At 36.0% G+C, this 27,076-nt stretch overlaps 1 protein-coding gene across 9 annotated transcripts in view; it reads right to left on the bottom strand.

Annotated features, from left to right (window-relative positions):
• The window catches only part of ESCO1 (establishment of sister chromatid cohesion N-acetyltransferase 1), a 32,689-nt gene that overhangs the window by 4,291 nt on the left and 1,322 nt on the right, over nt 1-27,076 (bottom strand). For 3 of the 9 annotated variants that reach the window (XM_068671469.1, XM_068671471.1, XM_068671470.1), the window contains exons 2-9: nt 25,581-25,684; nt 25,178-25,376; nt 23,228-24,599; nt 22,435-22,546; nt 21,395-21,458; nt 19,342-19,456; nt 10,065-10,196; nt 2,732-2,821 (exon numbers count right to left, since the gene is read on the bottom strand). In XM_068671469.1, coding sequence (XP_068527570.1) covers nt 2,732-2,821; nt 10,065-10,196; nt 19,342-19,456; nt 21,395-21,458; nt 22,435-22,546; nt 23,228-24,599; nt 25,178-25,374 — 2,082 coding nt within the window. In that variant the 5' untranslated portion in view covers nt 25,375-25,376; nt 25,581-25,684. Of the gene's footprint in view, nt 1-2,731; nt 2,822-3,412; nt 3,536-8,875; nt 9,033-10,064; nt 10,197-19,341; nt 19,457-21,394; nt 21,459-22,434; nt 22,547-23,227; nt 24,600-25,177; nt 25,377-25,580; nt 25,685-26,651; nt 27,053-27,076 lie in introns of those variants that run through there. The other 6 variants (XM_068671475.1, XM_068671474.1, XR_011092896.1 and 3 more) reach the window with 5 other exon arrangements.

The following is a 27,076-nucleotide window of genomic DNA, read 5'->3' as shown; positions in this document are numbered from 1 at the left end:
ACAGAAACACACTAAGTTATCTAGAACACCAAAAACTATTCCAGAAGTTAAGGATTATTGGAAGGAATGTGCAACACACAAGTCCACATAAGTTTTCCTTAAATTATACTTGTCTGGAAACATGAAGAGCAGAAACTTCTAAATCAGCTTCCAGTAAGTCCAGACTCATTTAGCCAAAGGCTAACAGGGAGGATGCACGTTATCAAACTGTGGACTCTGCCATTTTAGCCAGAAAATGAGGTCTATACAAAAAGTTAAACAAGTGTAGTGGAAGCTTTTCAGCTGGTTATTTTTAAAGTCTTGAAATAATGAATCCATTAAGGGTCTTGAGCAGATGATAGCAAGCACATTGCCGAGGGGTTTGCATAAGGGATCATGCATGTATTTGCTGAAACGGAATGAATAGCTGTTGCCTCCTTCCTCGAGCTTTTGGCTCTTCCGTTAGTTTGTAAAGCTTAACTGGAACTCAAAATTTCAATGTTTAGTTTAAAATGTTTAGTTAAAAAAGTTTTAAACTTGCTAATGCAAGTTTAAAAGAAACTTATGAACTCCAGCATGAATATAAAGAACAGCTCACGCTTGAGCTGAGGTTTTACTGGGGGAATCCTATACCTGTAACCAGGCACTGAAACTTCTCATCACTTACAGGAGTCCGAAATAAATGTGGCCTTTTCTATGCAGTGCATTAAATGGCATAAGTGTCTTTAATGCATGTTGTAGTTACATTACTAAAACAATACTGGAATTATTGATGCTTCGAATATAGAAGATTAGCGGTGATCAAATGAAAATTGTTTTCAAAACATGCTTTTAAAATAATTTCAAAAATTCCTGGTATCAGCTACTCTCTTTTCTCATTTAACCTTCATTCACCAGTAATTTAATGACAATTCAGATTAAACAATATGAAACATTATGTCACCTTTCTTAAAGTGCTGTTACACAGCCACAGCGCTGACCACTGTAGATGCTCTCAACTTTAACCATGCAGGATTACAGAGAACTCTGTCCTAAATGACTTCATTTGCTACAGATTTCTTATCCTCTGCCCCAATTAGGTATTTTACGTTTTGTTTTGTTTTTTCCTCAGTTATTTTAGTAAAAAAAAAAAATTAAAAAAATGAAAATGCAACTACATGCAAAACTTCATACTTATGTAATACTAAAATTCAGACAAAGCCACCAGAAAAACTAAACTTAGTAAACAAACTTATCTGCATTAAATACTGTAAGAAAAGCCATAGATTCTTTTTTCAATACGGCAACTTAGAAAATTCTGGTTTAGTCTAAAGAAAACCCACTGCAGTCACAGCATCTCAGGGAATCAATTAAAATTCTTGACTTACACAATTAAAATGTTCAAGCTTACAGCTTGCTAATTTCAGGAAAACCAGAAACACATTAAAACACATAGATTGGAGTAGTACAACCAACAATAAAAATGTTTTAAATATTATTATCTGGAGCACAAGCCATGGAATAGCAGAATAACTCAGGTGGAAAAGTACCTCAGGAGATTCAAGCTCCTGCTCTAAGCAGGTTCAGCTGTGAGATCAAACCCTGTGGCTCAGGGTTTGAAAACCTCCACAGACAGAGCTGCCCAGCCTCCCTGGAGCAGTACAGACGTGCTGCAGGACAGTCATCTCCAGGTGGCTCCGCTTGAGCAGTGAGGCTGGACCAGGGGACCTCCAGAGGCCCCTTCCAACCTCAGCCATTCTGTGAGTGCAGTACTGTCAAGAAAGTACTTCCTGGTCACAGCAAATCAGCAGCAAAATGTGAATCAGTGCCATACTACTGAAAAATGGAATGCCATATTAAGAGGTACTAACACAGGCTAGCGAGCAAGATGCTTCTGCTCTACAGCCCGGCCAGTGTACTGTGCTCGGATTTAGATGGTGAGTTTCAAAATGAGTTTCAAAAGAGACATGAGATATGGCACAGATGGAAAGCATCTAGTGGACAGTATGACAATGATTAGAGCTCTATAAAATAATATTTAAGAGGGTAAACTGAAAAACAGCACACCCCTTGAATCTTCTTAAGGCAAAAACAACAGTTTGTTCAGGAACACAGAAGCTGTTGCAAAAAGGAAAAGAAGGATGTTACCTACAGCTGGGGAAGTACAACTTCCATGAATGAGCTAAAATTGCAGCGTGGAGATTCTGTTGGACATTTAGGGGAAATTTGTGAACCACTGCAACAAAGCCTCAGGAAGTTATTAAAAAAAGCAGAAGTTTTAGAAAGTTATCAGATGCATCATAACCAGAGCTGATCCTGCTTTCCACAGGGGAATGGAATAGATGACTGAGGCCACTTTCTAACTAAATCTCTTTTTAGCCAAAAATCATCTAGGGAATGGTGCAGGTATTCACGCTGTGTAATAAGATCAATACATTTCAACCTGTTTAAATAGAGTAGATTTTTTTTTTTTATTATACAAAATATCTGGCAGACATTCTGTATATTAAAAAAAATAAATTAAAATTCATTTGGTTGATGCTGTTCCCACTCCTGCTTTCCGTTCTAGCTCAGACCCATCCCCCTATGAAGGGTGCAGCAGTGTGTAGGAGTGAGAGCTCTGACCTGTTTGTGGAGAAAGCTACAGAACCACATCAGTTTTGAGTCTTTCAACTGCTCCCACATTAGTTCTACAAATTTTACATCCTCATTACTCAGAATAAAATATCAAATAACAAAATAAGACAAACAAGTCCAGTCCTTTTCACCATACCTTTTTAAGTGCATATTTTGGGTCATCAGGAAGAACCATTATTATCTTCCCGTCAGGATATTCAGCCAGAATCCTCTCCTTTTTCCATCCCTAAATAAAACAAAAATTTATCTAAACCATACACAAGATGTACCTTTACAAACAGAAATTGCATATTATTGTTCTGGACACTGAACTTAGGCAGAGACTTCAAACTATTTAGCAGTTGTTTTGCTAGTGAAGGAAACTTCAGCTAGCTTTTTAAAATGAGCACAATAGATATAATAAGATCTTATTTATAGTACAATACAACAGCCTAACTATAACTAGAAGCAATTTAGCAAAGTGTCTTATTTCCCAACTACATTTTTCCCCCAAGGACTGCAGTGCAAACTGAATTTTAAAACTGAAGTAGCAAACTCGGCTCACATAACTGATCTCCAAACCTAGGTAATATTTATTTTCCAGAGTCCAGTGAATGGAAAAAACCCTAAGTTTTATTGAAAGATTTCTTTTTAACATAGTTACCTCCACAAATACACACTCAGTTTTAAAGTTTGGCATGCGAAAGACCTCCAGGAGGTTCTAAGTGAACTGATTGGCATGCAGTTGCCCAAAATGTAAGGAATAGTTTATTTTGTTACTGATCATAACTAATAAAGCCACAAGAAGGATACTATAAAAAAAAAAATTTATAACTACCTTCTAAGAATCTAATGGGGAAGGAGGCTACGTTGTGTGTATCTGAAGTATAAACATACTCAAAAAAATAGAGGTAATTAACTCTTCTTCAGATCCACACTCGTGGTGAATAATGAGCAGTACCTGCATGGAAAAAAACAAAACAAAAAAGCCACTTAAATCTAGTAAGATGGGACTGGTAGATATTAGAAATCAAGTTGCTTTGACGGGACCTAAAAGTACTGAATGCAGAAGTAACTTCAGCCACGGAAAAGGCTGATCTACAAGTCTAATTCAAAGCAACTTTAAATAAAAAAGCCTTTGAAGAAACAATATTGATGGAATAATTCTCATTGAAATCTGTACCTTTCCACAAAATAATGTTCAGCTAAAGACCGAGCAATGGAATTTGGCACTGAATGAATGCCATATAAACTACCACAAAAAATGTCAAACTTAGGTGTTACAACACTTGATCTGTACCTCAATGTAATCACACTGATTTTAATCCCTTACCCCAAACAAGACATGAATTTTGGAAATTCACCTGCTTGCTGGTAGTCCTGGAACTATTTAAGTACAAGTTTAGCACCCAGCAAGGGAACAGTTGCAAAACAGATACCATTTAAATCCTGCTTGCCTTTCTGCTCAGCAGCAGTTGCACCAAATGTCAAGACAACTACTAGAATTTGTATTATGATCTAAACATGAAGGGCAATGACCAGCAGTGCTACAATATCCAGGAAAGCAGAGAAGTGCCATTGGTGGGACTGTGACACGTGCTTTGATTCTGTGAGAAACAGCACAGAGTTTGCCTCTCCAACTTCAAACACCATCCTCTTTCCATTTTTGTCTTTCACTGCCTTCTGGCTACCTGTTTGCCCTACAAAAGCTTTCTATGGCCTACTTTAAACCACCTGTGAGCATCACTCAACATGCCTGCAGAGAAATAAAACATGTCTGACAGTCCTTCCTTTACAGTATCCAGAATGGTGCAGGCCTAATGCCGAAAATTCTACTCTAAATTTGAAGCTACGGTATTCTGTTGACCTAGCAGCCAGGCATTTCCAACAAAACGTAGTCTGTTCAGAAACATTTTCTATTACCACCAGACCGTTGTTGACGTGTTTAAGCAACAGCCTATTAGCAGAAGTCTAAATGTGATTCAGTAAAAATGCAATTAATTGGGAAGATAAAATTACTCTAATACTTATAACTTATTTTTACTATCGTCCGCCTATTTATTTTCTTAAGTGATTATCATTATAGCATTAGATCACATTCACAGGAAGGGCAAATTCTAAATTCAAGTACTTTGAAATTTATTCAGAAATGTATCTTTTAGATGAAGTTCTTCAAAAACTTCCTGCGAACTCTAAGCTCATCCAAAACTTTCATTTGGTTTACATCAGAAAGGGTATTTTCAACCCTTAGACCTTTGTTTTTGATGCAGCTTTGTGTACTTCAAACAAATGAACTAATATTTCATCTATCTGCTTTGCTTCTTCAGTATCCTTACTGTTCAGTCTTAGTAAGGAACGAACTGCGCTTCCTTTAAACCAGACTAATGGAAATAATGCACAAGATTCGTCACAGCTCTTTCATATTCTAACATCAAAGCTTTTAAAGAAAATGTTCTATAGCTTCAGCTGGGACAGATCCTATTAAGTATCTACAATACATCAAATGCACTTTAGTACCAGTATCTTCCATGTGGTCAGAAGATGATTTCCTTTAACACACTTATTAACTTTAAAAAAATAATAATAAAAAAATGACTTGAAACAAAACACAACCACCTGAAAGGTATTTCAGTCACTGAGAACTAAAGTAGAACTTCTTAACTCAGGAATCAATAAGGCATTGCTACTGGAAGAAACAAAAGCATTGTATCTGCAAGGTATTTTATAATCTTCTACTACAGTGTCAGAAAATTGTTCTTCCCTTTCTTTTTGCTTGACATTACTATAGGGCACTAGGACTTTTTGTTGCACAAGGTGCTCAAGCATTCATGTACATCGCTTGTGATACACCAAGTTGAAAGGAAAGCTGTTGTTCCTGCCAGGACACATGTTCAGCAAGGCCTGGAGTAGAAGTACATGGCTGCACCACCCTTCCCTGATGCTGGAAGCCTGTGCTTAACAGCAGGTTACCTGTAAGTAGCTGTATTGTGGCTCACATAAACCTCATCGCCACAGGCAGGCAGAGCAGTGCCGCAGAGCCCCATCGTGTGTGGTAACAGCTGCAGTGCCCTCCTCCTCGCCATCTCATGGCTGCTTATCCTACCGGTACTTCATATACAAAACATGCCCTGAAAAGCTAACTTGTTTTTTAATCTCAGTGTTTCAAACTATCCTGTACCTTTTCCTCCCAATTCATACAAGGCTGTGCTTGCTTACTGAAGTGCAATGGCAATAAAATTAGAAAAGGAAAAAAAGTAATTCAGAAAAAGGACAATAGAGCTTAGCAGTTGCTACTGCACCAGGACACAGCAGTATGGACAATTAGTAATTACAACTGTGGCGCGCAGTGCAGTGCTTTCACGGGGTATTATATGTGTATGTAACAACCGGTGTAGAACACAGTGGGAAAGATGGCTCCAAAAGCACTGCAGCTGATATGTCAGGTGCTCGGTTTCACACAAAATATGCTCTGCTTATAGTTTAAGATACAGTTTGTGTCTCATGTAGATTTGTCTTTAAAAATACTTAAATTAGAAGACATTGCACAGAAGACTGCTTGCACAATTCCTTGTTTTAAAAGTCCTTATGTAAGAGTAGGACAAATTTCAGCAAATCTGCTTTTATACATATATTTTTTTTAACAGGTATGTGTGTATGTATGTCATGGAGTAGAGACAAGCCAGAACTATTTCCCAAATGAATACATATAGATGAAAACTGGTGGTGTATTTTTCTTATATCATTTTTTCCTCAAAAAACATTGAAGAACAGAGGCAAACTTAGTTAATACAGTACCATTTTTGATATTAGGACTAAGAAAAACATTTGTAAAATTTTCTCCTAATAAACAGGTTTATTATGAAATTTTATGATAATTTGCAGCAGAGAAATGAGCCTACTGCATTCTTCCTCCTGACTTTCTCATCAAGTTACAGATGTTCTGTCATTACTTCCTCCAAGTGTAATGTGGAAACTGAAGTTTTGACTGCAGAATGCATTAAGATCCTTGGATGTAACCATTGTTTTAATTCTTTTAAAACTAAGATTCTTACAGAAGATAGCTAATGGTAAGAACTTTATTTGAAATGTTATGTTTTATTTTGCATACACATATCAATTTCAGAAGTAATGCAAATCAAGAGAAGCGTCAAATATTAAGATGAGATGAAATTCACCAACATCTTCAAGCCTCACAGATCGGCTTGGATGCTGTTATAGCAGAATAGCTACTCAAATCTTAGACAGTTAAGTCATTAGCCCAAACAACAGCTTCTCCCAATTTTGTTCAGCTCAAGATAGTCTTAACTAAGAGGATGAGCTTGAAATACAAATATATTAACTGCATTCACCTCAGGCACCTGGATCCACAGGCATTTTCTAACTTAAATATTTGTCTCTGCAACTTAAAAACCTCATTAAAAACATTCTGCTCTTTAAAAAAATTGTTGAGATTAAAGTGATGGTAAGTGGTGTTACAAAGATAGCTAGATTTGTATTTATTTATTTTTTAAACCAAAACTGAACCACTTATCCCTCCTACAGTTTTACCACCAGAGTTAACATTGTTATGTATATAGTCATGCAATTGCAAGCACATGCTAGAATGGCTTATTTTTTTCTGGAGATTTTCAGATGTCTGAAACCAGAAGGATAGTGAGACAGACTCCTATATTGTCTATGGTAGTGGATCAATCTCACACTGCCCTATTCCTGCTCCAGGACTGTCCTTGACTACCTTACCTTCTTGCTCTTTCAGTTACGACACTTCTGTCAACAGAGAATGATACCCTTCAGGAAATTCATAGCAGTCCTTGCCAATATTCTATTCCCACATTTATTAAGTGCCATTATACTTGCCAAATTCTCTCTCTCCATATAATGAACACAATTTCCTTTTTGTCTCTATCAGCCATCAGTAACAAAGTGTGTAAAGTGTGTTTTTCAATACCATCTCCTTGTCCTATCTCTGAAGACATTATAGTATTTTTAGAGATATCTAAAAAGATTTTTTAATAAAGGTTAAAAAAAAGTTTTAAAAATATGTTCTGTTGAAGAGAATAAAGTTTATTATTTATGTGCAGACTATCTTCTGGCCACTCAGTACTTTGAAAAAATAAAGGCAAATAAAAAACACAAGCTTTATGCAGGCAGGCTAGACACAAACAATTATGAAGTCCATTTTCACAGTTCACAGCAAGAGAAGCTCTAGTGTGATAATGTACACAGCCATCTTTTTGTGATTCAGTGAAATGAATCATCAATAAAACTACCAGGCACGTAGCAAGAGACACTCAACAGGGAGAAAGGCTGACACAAGTCTTCTCAAGTCTGACTGGGACTGCATCACATGGCATGAAGAATGTCAGTAACAGGAGAATGAAAGATGCTTAGAAAACATTTCAAAATGGCCTCCAAATCAACAGCAATGACAAGTGTGTTAACTACTTTAAAAACAACATCCAGAGAGCTAATGTAGTAAGATCCCAAGGTCACCTGCGTCAAACTAAGATCTTCTCTAGTACAATTTTTAAACTGCATGATGTTACTGTCCCATTAACACTTTGTGTCAGGGAAAGGAACACAGTCCTATTTTCAATACAGTAACTCTACATATAAATCTTTAGAAACCAAGCAAATCTCCAGATCATCCTTCCAAAAATCCTCACTATGAACCTCCTACCAAGCAATCATTCTTCTGGTATTTCTGGGCAACTAAGAATTAACAGATAGAGACATGGTGTACCGATTCACTGGCAAGAAGGTTTATCTACAATTCAAATTATTTTTTAAGAGGAGGTGAGAATGTTTCTGTCATAGACATTACTAAAATCAAAAAAGAACCACCAACTATGGGTCAAATGATTAATATTAAAGATGTATCTACTTAGCAAGGCAGAAAACTGAGTCAATGAAAATTTTATAAGGAAAAAAAACAGAGATGAGGATTTAAAGACTCATAAGGCTCCTTCCTTTGTCTTATACGCCAGTTACCAGCTACATCCTCACTTCATAGCATTCTGTCATCAAACAAAACTATACTCCTAACAGATTCAGAAATAAAAATGTTTACTCACTGAACTGACAATACAAACAATTTGAATAAAAATCGTGAAATTTTAAAAAGATACCTAGTAGCTGAGGAAACATTAGGTATACTTACAACTTAAAGTAAACTTTCTCTAACTTATGTATAGTTATTTACAACTGCTTTAAGGAAGTCTGCTCTTTCACTTTATTAATCATGCTGTTACTCTAGACGTACATGCATGTGAGAAATTTCAGCTCTTCCAAGCTCCGAAATATTCATTTTCAAATTTCAGTGCAGCTTCCTTCCACCACGTGAACCTAGCAGCTTTAAATAACTACTGAACTCATATGCCAGCTTCTGTCCAGAAGAACTAACACCATCTTCTATGACTTATCTTTACAGCTCCAGTAACATTCAAGATCCTAAAATACTTGGGGTTGTGGGGAGAAGACAAACAGGAATATAATGAAGAAACATTTCTGCCCAGTCTCATCCTACAACGTAGTTACGGCACATCAGAAAAGATCTTTTAAGATGTCTGGATTATTCAGCAAAAACTAACCAAGAACAGAACAAATACCAAAACTATTTACTAGATAGTTTCAAACACTTGAGCTATGAAGATATATTTTTGTATTTATGAATCATGGGATAAAATTGAGCTTGAGATTTAAGAGTAGCCCAACTGCCATTTGGCACGTACATGAAATGAATTGGTGGCCTCAGTTCAGTTATCCTGGAGGTCTTATCTACTCGAGTGTAGAGTACTGAAGGTAACATGTGTGATAAAGAAAATAGACTTTGTGGATTCTGTTCTGGATTTCAGACATGTGAACAGATATTTCCTGAAAGTCTTGTAATATCAGCTACTGTGAAATAGCTGATTTTACACCGTCCTTAAAATTGTAGAAGGTTTTTCAAATCTGTGTTTTAATATGACAGATACTCAGCTATAACACATATAATGAACCTATAGAATAATATTTTAAATTTATATTTAAAGATTACAATCACACTACTAATTTGGTATTTGATACACTATGACGTTTTATCAACTGGATTGCTAGGCAGTCTCTTTATTAATTACACATAATTAAGACAAATTTAGAAGTCATCTAACATTACACGATTACAAAAACAGTCAGCTCTTTATCTGACAATTAATCCAACTGCTGCAAGAAGCAGCCTGTATTAAGTGCTTTCAAACAGTAACGTTATTTTGTCTTCCTATCACCACCATGTCCCCATCCCACAAGACTAAGGAACTGTAAAAGAATACAAAAGTAATGCAACATCACTATCCTACTGAATACCTTTCTAAGTGATGTATAGTCTGTCTGCTATGGCTTTGGAAACTATTTCCAAAAGTGGACTTGTGGCCTCCTCTGATATTAATTTATTAAAGCACAACAACATAATAATAGGAATTGTAACTAGTACACAGGAAGAATTTTTTTCTTACCACATATTTTACGGCACTTATGAACTGGTTATGAAAGAGCAGGTGTTGGGTTTCATCCTCCGGATTTGAAGCAGTGTAAAGCATTCCACAAATATTACAGGAAATAGCACCAAATCTCTTCTGTCCTGCATCCTATTGAAAAAAAGGAAAAGAAAAAAAGTTATTTGTCATTTCCAAGTACAGTAAACAAACTTCAACAGAGCTTCCGCCTAATAAGATACGCCTGTTATAAATGTATAAACAATCTTCAGTAAAATCAACACAGAGGCTAAAATGGAGCGGAACACAAGAATAAGTACAGAATTTAGAATTCCATCTTTTGAAAATCCACACAGCCTCAAAAAAACACAAATCACAAAGGAAACAGTAACCAACATCAGAATTAAGCCTTCTCCTTACCACATTATAAACAACCAACTTCTCTTTTACTTCAAGAAATTTCAAAAGTAACTCTTCCGTTGTTACACTGCTTGCAGTGAATATAAGCATCTTTCATACAGAAAATAAATGAACCACATCTAGACCCACACTATTCGGTGTTCTCTATAGCTCTGCTGCTGCTTGTTCTTTTGGCTGTTCTTTTTGAGGTAAGCCATTTTCCTGAATGCTTGGAAGGCTACCATACGTAACAAACATTACAGAAATAATCATTAAGACCAGCAATATGTCAGCAACTGCTGATCACATTTTTATAAAAAAATCAGGTATTTCAAGGCAATCAAATAGCACTATGGTTGTTTTTAAAATCTCTCTCCCTATTACTTTATCGTTTGTACAGATTAAAAGCCTCGTATTTAAGATATTCTCAGGTCTTAAGTCTTCACTCTTAATTGGAAGCTGGTAACTATCATGTTTTAGTTGCTATCTTAATAGTCCATGGCTTATTTTTCATATACTGGATAGCAGCTACAACACAAACAGAAGATCATATATTTACTTGTAACCCTTGTTACAACCTACTCTATAAGCAACTATTACCAAAGCAAGGGCACTACTCAGTACCTGTTGCTTTGTGATTTAGTCATTAAAACAGTACTATCAGCTTGCAAATATACTCAGATTGAGGAGTCAATGCCTAATAAAGAAGGAAGTCCGTTGTAGAAAGTGCTCCTTTGCAAAGAGCTAAAGAATACCAGTTAGACTGAAGTCTCTAGCAAAAAATGCATGTCTGAAGGTATGGCTTAATGCTCCAACACAGTTTTATTTATTTTTGTTTTTTAACTACATTTGGATGTTGAGATTATGATAACAACAGTAAATGTCACTTTTAATCTATTTTAACATGTAACAGCATTGTATGTTTCAGGGTATAAAATTGCTATAAAAACAAAACACTTGCCACTTTTCTTTTGTTTTAAAGGAAACTGACCTCTACACCAAATCAGAAGTACACAAATCCACAAGAAAACTTATCGCCTGAATTTAATTTTGATTTCTAATAGCTGATTTATTCACAATCAAAAAAGCCCTCTTTACAGATAAAACCATTTTGTAATACTGCAGAAGCATTTACAAATCACTTCTTACTCCTTCTATCTTCAGAGATATTTTTAAGCAAGTCTAAGAGCTAGATGCCAGTTCAGTGCTCCACACAACAGCAACTTATTACAAGCAGTCATTAGAGAAGTCCAACATGTAGGTATCAGTTTCTTTCCAAGAAGAGACTAAAGGTACAACTGCTTTGGTCATGCAAATTCAGAGCTGGACTTTTTTTTAGGAAGTTCAGAGTTGAACAGCTTCTTCTGGCTGGAAGTCAGCCAGAAGAAAAAAGCTGAATCTGAGAAGCCATGGCTTTACTGGGATGTCAATTTGTGTGTTCATATGTTTACAGAAAGACAAATGGGTATATATTAGTTTTACAAAAGAAAGAGGAGAGGTGAATCCCGAGGTCAGATTTGCAAAGTCAGAACAGTAAGTTTCTTAAGGTGTAAAAACTGAACCCAACACATTTTGTTCTACCTACAATTTCCTTTAAAGCAGCAACATAGTTCCAAACAAGGAACCAAGCTGGCCACCAAGATGTACTGCATTTCAAGGGTTTATACATGAGAGGAGAAAAGGCTGTTCAGCAGGAACTGGCGATCACCTTAAGATGAATCGATTGAACCAAACCAGTAATTCCTATCTTGAGGATGGGGAACATATTCCCTATGTCTAAGGTACAGTTAGTGAAGAGGGAGTCAACTCTGGTGCTTAACAGTATACTTAAAAGAAAAATTAGAAAATCGGCTACATAAAGCTGCTCTTAAAATATCAGTTCAGTGGTTAAGTTTCATGAAACAATTTCTGTTCAGATTGAGCAGTTTTAAGTATTTAAGCTGTAATATCTATTAGTTTGCTAACCAAAAAACAATAGCTATGTAGGAAGACATCAAGAATTAGAGACAAGAATATCCTCAAAGCTATCAAGCTCCTTGGCTGATCTTATCTAACCTTGTAAATAGATATGCAGTGGAGGAAGTTTCTAGGAATGGATTATTTCCCTGGCATGGTACTGCCATAATTTACAGTCTGACTTTCTTGGATGTTGTATCAGCGTTTTGTTTTGTCCTCAAAAAGGATTTCATTGATACTACAATTCTGGCAAGCACTTAAAGGGTGGCACACACAGGTTAATACTAAAAACCTGTGATAGGAGCATCAGAAAAACACATGATAATATCTAAAGCCATCTTCTAGACTCTTGTAGCCTTAACAAATGCTGGTTATACATTTTAGCAAATTCTTTGCAGTATCCTGCGGGTTACAAGGATTATGGCCTTTTTGTGTAAATTAAATACTATTTCAAACCCTCACCACAGGACATAATGCTTCAGGGAAGGAAAAAAAAAGAAAAAAGCTCTGTAAATCTGATGTGGATTATTGTACAAAACAGGGCATGCAGAATAAAGTCAGGAGTTACGAAGAATACATTTTCATACTTGAAGAAAACACCTAGAGAATCTATTTTCAACCGTATGTCACTGCATAAGCAAAATGAAAAAAGGAACACATCAAGATATAAGAAGTGTTCCTGAACAACAATAGTTCATTCAAGGTTGCCAGTCCTCCCAAACAGGCAAACAAAAGAAAAAAACAAACTTTATGCACTAGACATGACAGTAAATAAAACCCTTTAAAACTGAGATTTGGGGAATCAAAGTCAAAAAAGCCATGTTTTTTTTTTGAACTTTTAAAAAAGAAATATTGAAATTAAATTTATCTTGCTTTAACTTCAAACTGATGGACTTTAATATTCTCAGCAAGCACCAGATACTAGGTACTGGGCAGTAAACTGTTAAAGCACTCAATAAAGGTTGTAAGAATTTTGACCTTACTGCGAAAGACTTTTTCAGAGCTGTATTTAAGAAAATGTGTAGGGATATGACAAGGAGGAATGGTTTTAAACTAAAAAAGGAGAAGATTTAGATAAGGCATTAAGAAGAAATTCTTCACTCCAAGGGTGGTGAGGCACTGGCACAGTTTGCACAGAGAGTCTGTGGATGCCCCATCCCTGGAGGTGCTCAAGGCTGGATGGGGCTTTGAGCAACCTGGTCTGGTGGGAGGTGTCCCTGTCTTATGATTCTACGAAAATGTGAGGTTGCAGGAATAAAAATGTGTTGCTCTATTTAAATCTCAGTTTTCTAAACAATGACAATAAAGATCAAAGATACTTTTATTTCCAAAGGAAATTCTGTGAGTGTAGATGACAATTGAGCATTCCTGACATATCAGGCAATCATTAACATAAGCACAGGATATCCAAGATCCACTGTTTCAGGGCTAACTGTAATCAAACATTGCAGCAACGTTGTCTTAATCTCCAGACGTTTTTCTTAATTCTGTGTTAGACAAAGAAAAGTCTTACCAATATCTTCTTTGAGAAGGTGCATGTCTGCTGATCCTCCATATGTGGAATAAGGAGCCCTGCAAGCAAAAAAGGCATTTGGTGCCTCCGTAGTAGACAAAAAGGGGCCCTTTTTTTTTTTTTTCTCTCTTCAGACACAGATTAGGTCACCTCCTTCTTTATTACCTAGTGTGTTTCAGAGGAAGATTACTTTTTCCTCTTGCCTTCTCATAGAGCAAAGAATAAACCCCAGCCATAAAAACAGGCAGGCTGGAAAGGAAATACAATGAAGAGCAGGAAGGAGCAACACAAAGATTTTGGGGCTCTCCACAGAAAATGAAATGTCGAAGAATGCGATTTCAATGAAAGATGCATTCAAGACAGAAGCTGACGTGGGGATCCCCTTGCTGACCAGGAGGATCAGAAGACATGACCCAACTCAGAAACAAGTTTCACTTTGAAATGAACTGCTGCATATGGAATTTACAACAGCAGTGACAAAGAAAAAAAACTAAAACATTAGTAATACCCCTCTTTCTGAAAAGCTAGTTTAGCCAACTTGAAACTTTCAGAACTGTTATGTATCTGATTTGACAGACTTGGAAACAAAATGAAAATGGAGGGGTCATTATCCATCATGAAATGACATCATTAGTCATTAGCTAAAGCAATATGAAAAAAATACAAAGTTAAACAACAAACCTGCATGATATTTACTAGGGACGATCAATTCATTCTCAACCCATGTAAGAACATAACTCAAGTATATTACAGAGTGTGTTTCACTACTAGCAGCCTTGCTGCTTCCGTTCCTGTAGCAGGTGCCAGCTAACCGTATGAAATATTCTCTCAGAAACTCTCAGGACCAACGACACTGAACGCAAGCCACCTGAATTTGCTAGAGAAGGCTGGGCTTCTGTGCTGGAGCTGAAATGGGAAGGAGTGACTGTAGGAGAGGATGACCGCTCCTGCCCCACTAAGGACAGAGCTGTCCCAGAGGGTAAGATTTGTGAGAAGTAAGTAAGGGAGAGTGACTTCTCTTGTTTCTACTAAACTCCCTCCCTGCTCATGTTCTTACTGGGACTACAGGAAAGAACAAGAGACAGTATTTAACTAACATGAACAATAAAACATTGCCCCTGAATCATTCTCCGCTTCTTCAGAGGAACTGCGAACCAGACTGTACTAGTACAAGGAAGAAAGCTGCAATTTTAAATGCTTCTTAGGCAACTTTCTTCAGACTCTAAGAAATCACTTTTACCCTTCCTTTATTATTTCCATCAAGGATTGTGCTTTCAACTTAAATTAAAACATTTCATTTATATATTATGTTTCAGTCAAATAAGAAACTATGCTAAGTTTAAATGAAATATCAGTAGGCAACAATTCAAGTATGACAGCCAGGTGTGTAAACTGAATTAGCCTACACACCCCTTCTACATATAGCACCAACTCAAACCCCAGAATCAAAAGCATCTTGTATCAATCCCTCCTGATCCACGCATGTGCTGATATTTAAGGATATGTAAGGATCTACATTTCTTTACACTTGCTCCCATCCAGATATTAATTCAATCAGATCTTTAGAAAGGCAGAGAAGTCTCTATACTATCTTTTTATCACATAAGTGATTTGTTTTCACTGTTCAATCTTTTTACATGATCTTCCCGAAAACTGTTGAGTATCATTTTCAAGAGACTAGCTTTATTTTCAAAGGAACAAATTTCATCTTATGAAAATTGAAAACATATGCTTTGCATATTTGGATTTCTTTCAGTTTCAGAAGTTAAAGGAACAAGTAATTTCATAATCAGTTTCTCACATTTGCACATTAGATTCAAGTACTTGGAAAAAAAAGAATCATTTTAGTGCACTACTCTGTATTGCAGTTCGGAATTTCACTTAAGATGTCAATCTAATAACCATACACCTATTACTTAAATGAAGTGTGAGAGTGCAGTCCACAAACATTCAGAACAGACTACTTCTTGAAACACCAAGTAAAGGATTTGGAACCTAACATATTTGAGACCTCAGTCTGAATTTCCTCCTGAAGAACAGATCGTACTCCCCTAGGTCAGAACCTAAATCTTTGGACATCGCTCTGGGTACCGCTGTTGCGTATCACACTTTTACAAAGGTTGTTGCAGCATTACATGCCTCTTTTTTTTTTTTTTTTTTTTTTAACTTAAGTGCCACACTCAGAAGAGCCTTGCTTTTTAAGATGTATAAGAGCAAGCAAATTTGAAGAACACAAAAAACAGCACATTATCTTGGCTCTGCCTCTTTAAAACGACAGCAATTTAATGTTTGAAAGCTGCTTAGGTAACTGTATGAGGTGTAGCAAGAAAAAGAATGGTGCAAGAACAGCTATTAAGTACTTCTACAACTGCAAGTTATATAGTTTTACTTCTTGCAGTCACAGAGCCCAGAAGGATTCTGTAACTTCAGAAAAATAGAAAACAAATCTATTCATTAAAGCTACCATATGGGAAAAGGAGGAAGGTATTATACATCCTTAAGGACTGAATATAAACAATAAAGCGTATTATGGAAAACAAAGACTAGCTTTACCCTAGATAACACTTCCCTAAAGGTATCTCAGGAAATAAAACTGTTAGAATACACAGACAATATTTTTAACATCTCAGACTCTGAGCCTTCAGATACTGTAAAGACAATTAAAAGGACAGATGTCAAACTTAAACAAAGGAGACTAGGGAAGTTCATTAGAGAAAAAAAAAAGAAATAGTGAAACAACAAAGTATTGTGGGGAGTTAAACTAGGCCCAACTCCCCTCCAAAGCCTAACGTTTCTGATATTTATAAAGAAAATGTTCTGTACACACGTTAATAGGGTCTAGATTGATAAGATACCCAGGAAATCAGATCTCACAGTAGAGACCCCAAAACTGAACATTTCAGACTTTTTTTTTTTTTTTTTTATAAAAAAAAGTATAATAAAGTTTGAGTTAAATGTTCCAGAGAAGCTGTGGATGGTGGTGTCCCTGGAGGTGTTCAAGGCCAGGCTGGATGGGGCTTTGGGCAACCTGGTCTGGTGGGAGGTGTCCCTGCCCATGGCAGGGGGTCCTTGGACAAAGGTTTCCTCGAACCTGAGACATTCTGTGATTCCCCACAAAGAATATAGTAATGATTTTTCCCCATCTTTGCTCAAATTAAAGAAGAATGAGACTGCTTCTCTTAATACCTCTCATTAGAAACTTCAAAGAAAAAAAAGTTTCTAACTATTAATTATACTTTTTTCTTTTACCAACACTATAAATGCTAGTTTCACTGATCTGGCTGTGTAAGCCTGTTTTCTGTATAGGGGACATTTCAACATGAACAGCTAGCAGCTTTTGAACCAAATGAATCATTTGTCTGTTCTTAAGACGATCATTACAGAAGTACATAAGCACCTTTGAAAGTATCTCCAAAACCAAAACAAAAAAACCCACAACCCTTCTCAGAGCCATTCAGTATCATTATTTATGAAATTCACCATGGATATGCAAAACAGAACCATTACTTTCAAAAAGTACCATACCATATTAGACATATTTAATCCCATTCTTTTGAGTATTTGTATGAACAAAGTCTGGTACTTCAGAAGACCACCTAGTGCTTCTTTTCCCTCCAGAAGCTAGCTCAAACTATTCTTGACATAACTTGACATATGTCTTGTCAGCACAGTAACTAACGTCAAGGATAGTGGTTTACGAAGTGACATGTCAAATATTTGAGATCTCCTACATGTTTTGACAATGCTAAAATCAGTTTTCCCCCCAGGTAAAAGAGTATCAGAGCACTACTTTCCCTAATGGTCTCTTGGTAAAGTGAACTACAGGCATTACCAAAACGCCCTTTCAACAAAATAAAAAGCCTACTCCAAACTCAGTGAATTTGATTTGTGTGAAGTGTTGAAACATATTAGACACTATGAAGCTGTTACTTTCACATTTAAAAATGAAATATGCTGCTTGCTTGCATTTTCCAGAAATACACACAGAAAACAAGAAACTAGGTCTCTCCCATTTTCCCTAGTGTTCTTCATAGATATCCGTTCTTTATATTCTAAACTGTCGTTAGGTTAGAGAACTTACAACTCTTCCCGTTGAATATATGGTTAAAAAAAAAAAAGTTCTTTCCCCAGTAACTAAGCAGCAAGTTATATATTTCTTCTTGTCAAGGGTCCTAGGCAACTGTTCAGTTAAGCTCTATTACTGTATGACCAAAAATTAAGTTAACCTCACTGTAGTGAAAAGGAATACTCCTACAGTCCTTTTAATATAGTTAAGGTATTTAATCACACATTTTAACTCTGTTGGTAAAATGACTTTTAAAAGAAACAATAGGTGAACTACTTAGGAAGTGTTACATGTTGTTCATATACATCATTTATCACCTTGTGAGTAGGCATTCAAGTGTCTAGATTTGTATCATTTAGGCAAATCAAGGATATACTTATCGAATTACTTCTCAGAAGCTCTGCTTTTGAAATATTAAAGTATGGATGCAAGAAAGTATTCAGAGTTCAGCTGGTTCTATTTTGGTTAATATTTTCATCTATACAATCCATGCTTTACATGAAAAATAATGCAATTTAGCAAGACCACCAATTCTATATGAGAGGGGTAATTTTGCTGACAAGTGTCCTACCGAGCCCTTCTTTCTCACAGCCTGGCTTCCCCTCCCATTCTAGATTCCCATCTCCATTTTTAAAATTTTTAATTTCTCAAGGATTATCTGGTACGTTAATCAACAAAAAAGCAAAGTGAAGCAAACAAAAACTCCAATTGTTTCACTATGAAGTAGCATGATTCTACAAGACAGAAAAACAACTGTCTTTTCTGTGATAAAAAACAAAAACAAAAACCACTCTTCCTTCCCATTTTGCTTGTTTTAAAGGACATACCTGCATTTGGTAACTAATGGCAAATAATGGTGAGAACAAAGAACCAAACTATTATGCTACTTAAACAGTGTGGTGAAAATTAGTGCGTTCACAGGAAAATATATTTGTTCCAAGACAAAGGTTTTCTCCGAACAACATATACTTCATTGATGCAAGAATAAATCCATTCGTATTAATTTTGTACACAGCCTGCCAGATGCAAATCCCCTTATGCATCTGAAATTTTAAGAAACAGAGATTTTGCACCTAAGTAAAGGCAAGTTCATTCTCTCTAAAGCAAAATTTTACTGTGCAGTCACTCTTTTCCAGAAGAGCATTTTTTAAAAAAGAATCAGTTTTAAATGTCAGTCAGCCACCATTTTTCCAAACTATTGAATGACAATTTAATAAGGGCTCAATTTTCACAAATCTTTTACAATGGCAATAGTAATATGTATGAGTAATGATTTTTAGACTAGTTCATAAAAACACAGCACTGCTAATTCCAAAGTAATTTGTTTGAGAAACCATAAACCTTACTAAAAGGGTATTACTTACTATGATTAGCTGCTTATCGCCATCTTTTCCTGCTTCTTTTAGCTTTTGAATATGTTCCTCAGATGGTAGGAAGTTACTGCACTTTGATGCTAATGAAGGATTTGACAATGGAACCCTTGAAATATAAACATATTTCATGTTAAAAGGGGACTGCTTATATCTGTCATCCTCGACACTTAAAGCTTTTCTGATTAGTATAACTAAACTTTAACAAGATGCAAATCCAAGTTAATAACCCAAAACAGACATATATATTTCAGTTTGCAATTCTACTGGAAAAATAGGCAAATAAGAGGATTAAACAAAAACACAGTTCATGACTAGCCTAATTACAAGACTATTTTAGTAACCGCCCCCCGAAAATTTTTGAGTAGAGTAGGTTATTCACATCCATTAACAGAAGCATTAACTGAGAAATTTTCAGAGCGTGAAGGATGATGCCTCATGCTATACATTTCCTACACAAGGTTAGGTTTCTAGTGTCAGGTATCACACATCAGGCTGCTAAAGCAGACCATATAAATATTCCCACAAATATAAGTGGGCAATATAAAACATACATCATAAATCTCTCAAACTCGATTCAAACTTATCTTCTTACTACAGGCAGTAAAGGGAGATGGGAAAGAAGGAAGGAGGAAGAAGAGGACATAAGGGATAAATTGATATATATTACTGCAATCTTCTTACTCAGCTAAGTCTCCCTTTGTTACAACTGAAAGAAAGGCTGGAAAGCACTATAACAAATCAACAAGAAAAATAACCCTCTACTATATTCGGGGGAAAGATAACATCAATTCCAAAGTTGGATAAAATGTGTGGAGATAACCAGAAGAAAACACACAAAACTACTGAAAGCATACATTTACATATTCTATTTCTAAGCAAACTATGGATATAGAGCAAATACGTAATGGTAGTTGCTGCTGTAGCACATGCAGCAAGTTAAATAAGTGAGCTTTTGAAAAACAGAACAAAACGAAAACACCTTTTCCCAGATATTTTAAAGGAACATTTTCTGTGCAAGAGCATTTTTCTTGCAAAATCCAAGATCTTTTTTTCTCTAGCCATGTGCCCCAAAATTTGCATTAAGTAGCTACTTTAAGGCCCCCCCCCAAAAAAAGAGCTATGCTGTAGATAATATACATTACTCTTCATGTTACAAGAGGAGTACCACAAAATAGAATGATAGTTTAAGCCTTGGATAAAACAAGAGTGCTGTATGGAAATCTGGACAAAAAAGCTCTCAGAAGACTAATACACATATATATTATTATGTAATACTATATATAATATATATGTAATTATATATATATATATATATACACTTTATATATACATACACACACACAAACTAGTAAGGCAATACGGGTTTGTTCAGCTAATAAAGTTAATAAATTTGAGTAGATGTCATAAAAATTTTAAAGTTAAGAATAAAAATATGAAAATAGTTATTGTAGTAGTTACGGAAAAATCTGAAAGTCTTCCTTTAACTAGGAAGATTCCTTCAAGGTGACATGATAGAGTATAAAATGTCAGTTTGAACTTTAGTAGTAATAACATTAAGCCTCTGTAAGTGACTGTTCAAGAGCATGGAACCTTAGTTTAACAGCAATCACAAATTAATCCCAAGTTAAGTCTCTTCTCCCCTACCTAAAAGACTATCCTAATTCTAATAAATTAGGGGGAATTTATTCTGGAAGGGAAAACCCTTCCAGAAGCACGTGAAATAATTCAGTATGTGAAAATCATGTAGCAATCCCTCCCATACTTTCCGGTTTTCACCTGATTTGAGGAACAGACTATTAGAAATGTTTTCCCAACCTTGCAAAATTCTACTTTTTAAAATTAATGCACAGTTACATATCTCACTTAATAATTTTCTTAAAGTAAAAACGCCCAATAATTTAGGTAAAATGCAATCCTTTTTATAAGCAAGTCATTTATTTGAAACTGGAAGTTGAGGCTGCAGAAAGGAGAACAGTCTTAAAATAAAAATTGACATAACTTTATGGAAGGTGACTGTCATTTCATAATGTATGAAATACTATACCTGTTCTCAGTTTCAGAAGTTTGATTTGTAGAGGAAGTTTGCGTCACCTGCTTGGGAGCCAAACCTACAATTAATCAAAGAATGTAATCTCATTATAAAGTTTACATAGTTACAAAGGAAATAACACAAACTGTGTTTCGTACGTTTGTCACATATACTTAAAAAAAAAAAAAAAAGCATGCAATTTCTTTAATATTTTCATGTCAGTTCTGCAGAGCAGTGTGCCAACAGCTAAGGAAGTGCAGTACTGAAACTACACCAGAGTTTAAATCTCTGTATAACTGTTATACATCTATAGAAATAGTTCTCTCCATAGTATTAGAATCATAAATGCCACCACCCAGAGTGTGTTCTGTAACAGAAGAAAAAGAAGCAATCCAGAATAGACAAAAGAAAAAACACACTTTTACATCTTGCAAAAATACCTTAAAATGGCAGTAAAGTTGTAACTTTTTAGTAGAACTAAATAGTTAAACAGTACACTCAAAATCAGGTTCAGTTTTCCAAACAAAACAAAACCCAACAAACCAAGAACACAAAGTAAAAGGATGAAATGTCAAGGGGAAAGTTAATGAGAAGATATGCTAGTGATCCACTGATAGTAATTCTTAGTCAAATGTACTTGAGTCAAAAATTCACATCACATGCATCACAAGGTCTGACTAACAGCATTCACAGGCTGAAAAATGAAAACTACTTAATAAAAACAGGAGGGCAATTACTCTATTAATAATTTGGTCAAGATTAAGTAGAATAAAGTAGAGGGGAAAATGCAGATACCTATTCAAAAGAAGCGGTAACCAACAGAGGATCCTTAACAGAAACAGATGCAAGAGAAGAATCCAATTGAAAAATTGAAGGCTTGTTTATTTATTACATGGAAAAAGAAAGGGGATTTTTTTGTTTGTAAGTTCCAATCCTGAAAGTTTAGTTCTGCACCAACTGTACCTTACTCTGTGAATCATTCCTCGGAAAGGAAGACTTATTATACTTCCAGTGTAACTGGTCAGAGAGAGGAGAAATTATTAGTAAGTGTTTACCTTGTGGCTCACTTTCTCCAGGTTCTTTTTTTATTTGTTTTGGTGGTTTAGGAGCTGTAAGATACTTTACAGGAGAGCTTTCTGGACTTGATTCCAAACGTAACCGAAAGCTCTAAACAAAACAGAAAACGTCAGATTTCAATAAAAAACAGAGATACTTAATGCCTCTAACTTATTACTGGAACCACTCCATTAACTCAGTATTAACATCTTGAATACAGCACCAATTCTTCTATTACATTATTTCAAGCAGACAAAATGCAATTAATTAGCTAGTTTGTGATATTAATTTATTAGTGTGATAATTAATTATCACAAACTCATGTTTGTGATATTAACTTAGCTTAAAATATTCTTCATTTTATGTATAAGGTTGCAAAATACTTTCCATAAAACCCCTTTGCCCTTAGAACCTTAACTCGTAATGGAAGCTGATTCAGGTAGAGAAAAAATTTTTCCCTCCTTTCTTTTAACACGACTTTTCAGAACTGTATAACCATGCAAACCTAAGTCATCAAGAAGCGTCCGTATGAAATCTGTACGGCCTCTGCCTCCAGCAGGAAACTTTAACCATCAACATTTAATTAACTACAGAATTTAGGATTAATTTTCCAGTTTACTGTCACCCCATCTACGATAACACTCCAGTAACAGGACCTTTAATACAATCTGAAACTCTTAAGTTACTGTAATATAGTGACTGCTGAGACAAACCTCCTGAGCATGGCATTCTCAGAAAACAGAACAGATTTACAACACCCTTCCACCACCCACCATAATTAAAATGACTTACCTCATCTGGTCGTGGCTCAGAGAAATGTTTTGTCAAGTTTCGCAATAAACCGTTCTCCGCACCTCTTTTTGCAGGCTGTTTTATTTCTAATGCCACTTCTTTACTTCCAGCTCTTTCAGATGAAGGGTCTGATTTATCCTGCACACAAGCTGCACTCTCATTCTCCGAGAGTCTTGTTAGGGACAGCTTGCCTTGTGCCTTGGAAAGCTGTGCTTCTGGGGCTGTTTGACTTGCCTCTGAAACTTCAGGGTAATTTTTTAACAAAGAAAGCTTGGGGGCATTTGCAGAATGCAAGTTACTTTGCTTCATGTTATTTGCTTTCAGTAATTTAATTTTGGTCCATTTAGAGTTTTTGTTTGAGGAGTTATTTCTACCATTCAACGTACACTTGACGGGCATTCCTTTTTTGCTAGGGAAAAAACGTTTGCATTGAGTACTTTGACCAGGTTCTTTCTGAGGAAGCGTTTCATTCTGTTGCAGCTGTACTTCAGCAGGCTTTTCTTCTGGTTTTCCGCACTCAGCATTAGGGGAATCTTTCTTCACCTCTACTGTATCTGATTCAATCTCACCTGCAATTTCTTCACAAAGTTCCAGGATGCTTACTCTTTTGGATTTTACATCGTTCTCTGTTTGATCAGCTGCATTTGCTTCACTTACAGATGGCTGTGAAACCTTGTTTGGCTTTGCACTGTTTTTTACGTTCTGATGCATTTGTTGCTTTTCCTTAGTGACTGTCTTAGAATTTGGCTTAGGAGAATCTGCTTCCACTTTCTTTGTGTTGCTAGGATTCGGAGATACAGGGCCCATTTGGTCTTTCTTAACTTCCTTGAGACTGTCATCGTGACACAATGACGACTCCTGAGCGCTGGGTTGAAGGCTGTTGGAATGACCGTTTTTGCTGTCTGCCTTACCCTTTTTCTCTTTCAGAGAGCTGGTCACTTCTACGTGTATTTCTTTATCTTCATTTGCATTGGTTGGCTTTGCTTTTGTCTTTTTCTGCTCTGTTTTTGCTCCAGCAGGTTTCACTGCTTTTGCTGTTACACTGTGAGCATTTTTTTTTGCCTGGCTACTTTGTTTGACTTCCAAAGGTTTTTCTTCTTTAACTTCTCTGTTACGAAGGGATCTTGCTGGTACTTCTACATGTGTTAACTGCTGCAGTCTCTGGGATCTCCTCGTAACAGGCTCGTCTGGAGCAGCTGCACATTTTGACTTAGGAATTTCTTGCACGGATTTTTTCTGGCATACCTCCTTGCTTTTTGTAGATTTCGGCTGCTGTTGGACTTTTTTGTCAGGTATTGTTTTATTATTTGAGTTGAATCCCGAAGATCTTGTAGTCATGCGCATTCCCACTTCAGGTTCGTTGGTAGTATTACTGAAAGATTCAAATAATTATTTTTCAGCATCCAGAAAGTAGAACTTGTAATAAAATTTTCTCATTCCTAAAAGCCTCTGCCCTCTAATATTTTTGTTTGTTTGTTTAAATAACACATTCTACATCTTCAGTGTTTTTATAAGAATCATTTTCTCTGGAATCTTTCTAAAAAGACACCACTTCCACCTGGTTATTCTTATATGTAGTGCTTAACGTTTTTTATGCATTGCAAGACTGAACTATGAACCCCACATGAATGCTTTCTAACATTTCTAGCAGTTTGTGAGTTGTTGTCACTTGTGGCTTGTAGCTTTTAAATTAAAGTATTAGCTTAGACTTTTTTTTCCCTTCAGAAGCCTTTTTGGATGAAGTCCTTCTGGATTTGAAGACACTACCATGGTTCCAGAGAAAGATCATGTAGCAGATATCACACAACGATTTAGGGCTGATCTTCCCACTAGTACTATTTAACTATTTTAACTGTATCTTTAATTCAAATTCACTCTCTTTAGATTGTTTCTGCACTAATGCAGATTAGCAAGATAATATAGAATAATTATTATTGCTTTGTCACTGACCTGTTTGATTTGACAGAGGTTTTGAGTACAGTTTTCTCCTGTGCTGCACACTGATTAGACTTGGATTTATTTGAGACATGTTTTGTATCTGACACCTCTTTTTCCTTCTTTGCTGATGATGGTCTGCTGTTCTTGTCCAGTTTTGGACGTTTAGCAGAAGGCTCTACTAACGCAGACTTCCTTTTCTGAGCTGCCATTTCTGTAAAACACAATAATCGATTCAGCTTTTAGAGTCCTTATCAGCTGCTGTTGCAGTGTCAGTTAATATAACCCAAGATTTGCCCATTTTACAAAACAAGGTAACTGATACTCTCTTTTCCCTTCTGAGGCAGAGCATGCTAACTACGATCAGAGAACAAATCATCAAAGCACTATCAAATCAAAATACGTTTATTTTACTTACAGGTTTTTACAAGAGGCAATCGATGTTCAGGCCAAAGTGACTTATCAAGGTGTGCCAAGAGCATTCCTTATGTATATGTTTATGAACAAGGCGTTTCATGACACCTATGAAGAACATAAAATGTTCACATAGTATTTAGATGCAGTAAGCACTTTATTAACTTCCTTCTCAGGCTCTGAATTCAGTGTTCCCACCCTTTTCCATCTCCTCAAACAATGCTTAAAGTTTATAGATGATCTGTATGAATTGCTGAGCCATTTAAAAATTGACATCCAATTTTAAAATGAAACCAAAAACACCCAGCAATTTTTGGCGTTTTGCTGTCTTAAGCCTCACCTTTTTACTCTTTGAAAGGTGGCAGATTTAGTACCATCTGAAGGGAAGTTTCTTGGCATTTTGCCTTTTTCCAGAAAATAGTTTAGTGCTCTTTCTCACAGCCCACCAAAAAGTGGGATTCCTGACAACCCCATGCCCCACAGCAACAGCAGATAAATTCACTAGATTCTACATTTTGTGGCTGCTACTACAGAACTTTACAGGCACCAGCAAGTGTCAATAACCATACCTTCTAATTCCACTTAGGCTACAATTCAGAGACAGAAAGCCTAGAAAATGATGTTTTTGAGATATTTGCCTTGGGCGTTAGAGAAAATGATGTCTTCTGAAATGCTGTTAATGATGCAGCAGTTAACATGAACAAGAGACTAAAACCTAGCAGAGATTCTCAGTCAAGTCTCCACAGATTCTGTCAATTGTATCTTTCACACCTATCTGTGCCTTATGGAACTTTTAAGATCTCTTATTCACAGAGACCATTGTTGTATTCCAGCATTAGTAATAATTGTTCCATAAAGATGCAATCATGTCTATTAAAAAATAAGTTTGCTGGAATACTAAGTGCTGGGAGCTTCCATATTACCTTTTTAGGTCAAGAATTACCCTTTTTTTTTTTTTTTTTTTTTTGCCAAGGGCAGTCTGACTAGAAAAAAATCTAAAACAAAATTGTGTTTTCAAACTTTAACTCAGCTGGTATTAAATCAGACCGATTTTAAGGTCAAACTTCGTAATTACCAGTTGTATAACACTGAGCAGATATTTTCACTTCACTTCAACTACAGTTAGCTTTCCAGCATGGGCAGCCACAGGCCTTTCTCTAACAACTGAAAGACACTTACATTGGGTAATTAATAATTATTAAAAGGAGCTTAAACAGAAAAAGTAAAGAGCTGTAAACTTTTTCTATTCTTTCAGACTTACAATTGTCCTTCACTCCATTTTCATTTATTCCCTCTCTTCTGAAGACACTTCTAAACACACAAGATAAGTAATGCTCACATTCAAATCGACACCAATGCTGCTTTCTATCTTTCTCCTTTAAAGAAGCTGCACGACTAGGGAGTCGTATTTGAGATAGCATTAAAGAACACACACAGGGAAAAAAAGTCTGTAATAGCACCTCTCACGGTGCCATTTCCCCGTCTCTCCCTAAGAAGCAG

The sequence above is a fragment of the Anas acuta genome, chromosome 2 (genome assembly GCF_963932015.1).
Source record: "Anas acuta chromosome 2, bAnaAcu1.1, whole genome shotgun sequence".
NCBI classification, from domain to species: Eukaryota; Metazoa; Chordata; class Aves; order Anseriformes; family Anatidae; genus Anas; species Anas acuta.
The sequence above is the reverse complement of the archived record's forward strand: the minus strand, read 5'-3'. Positions and strand labels throughout refer to the sequence as shown.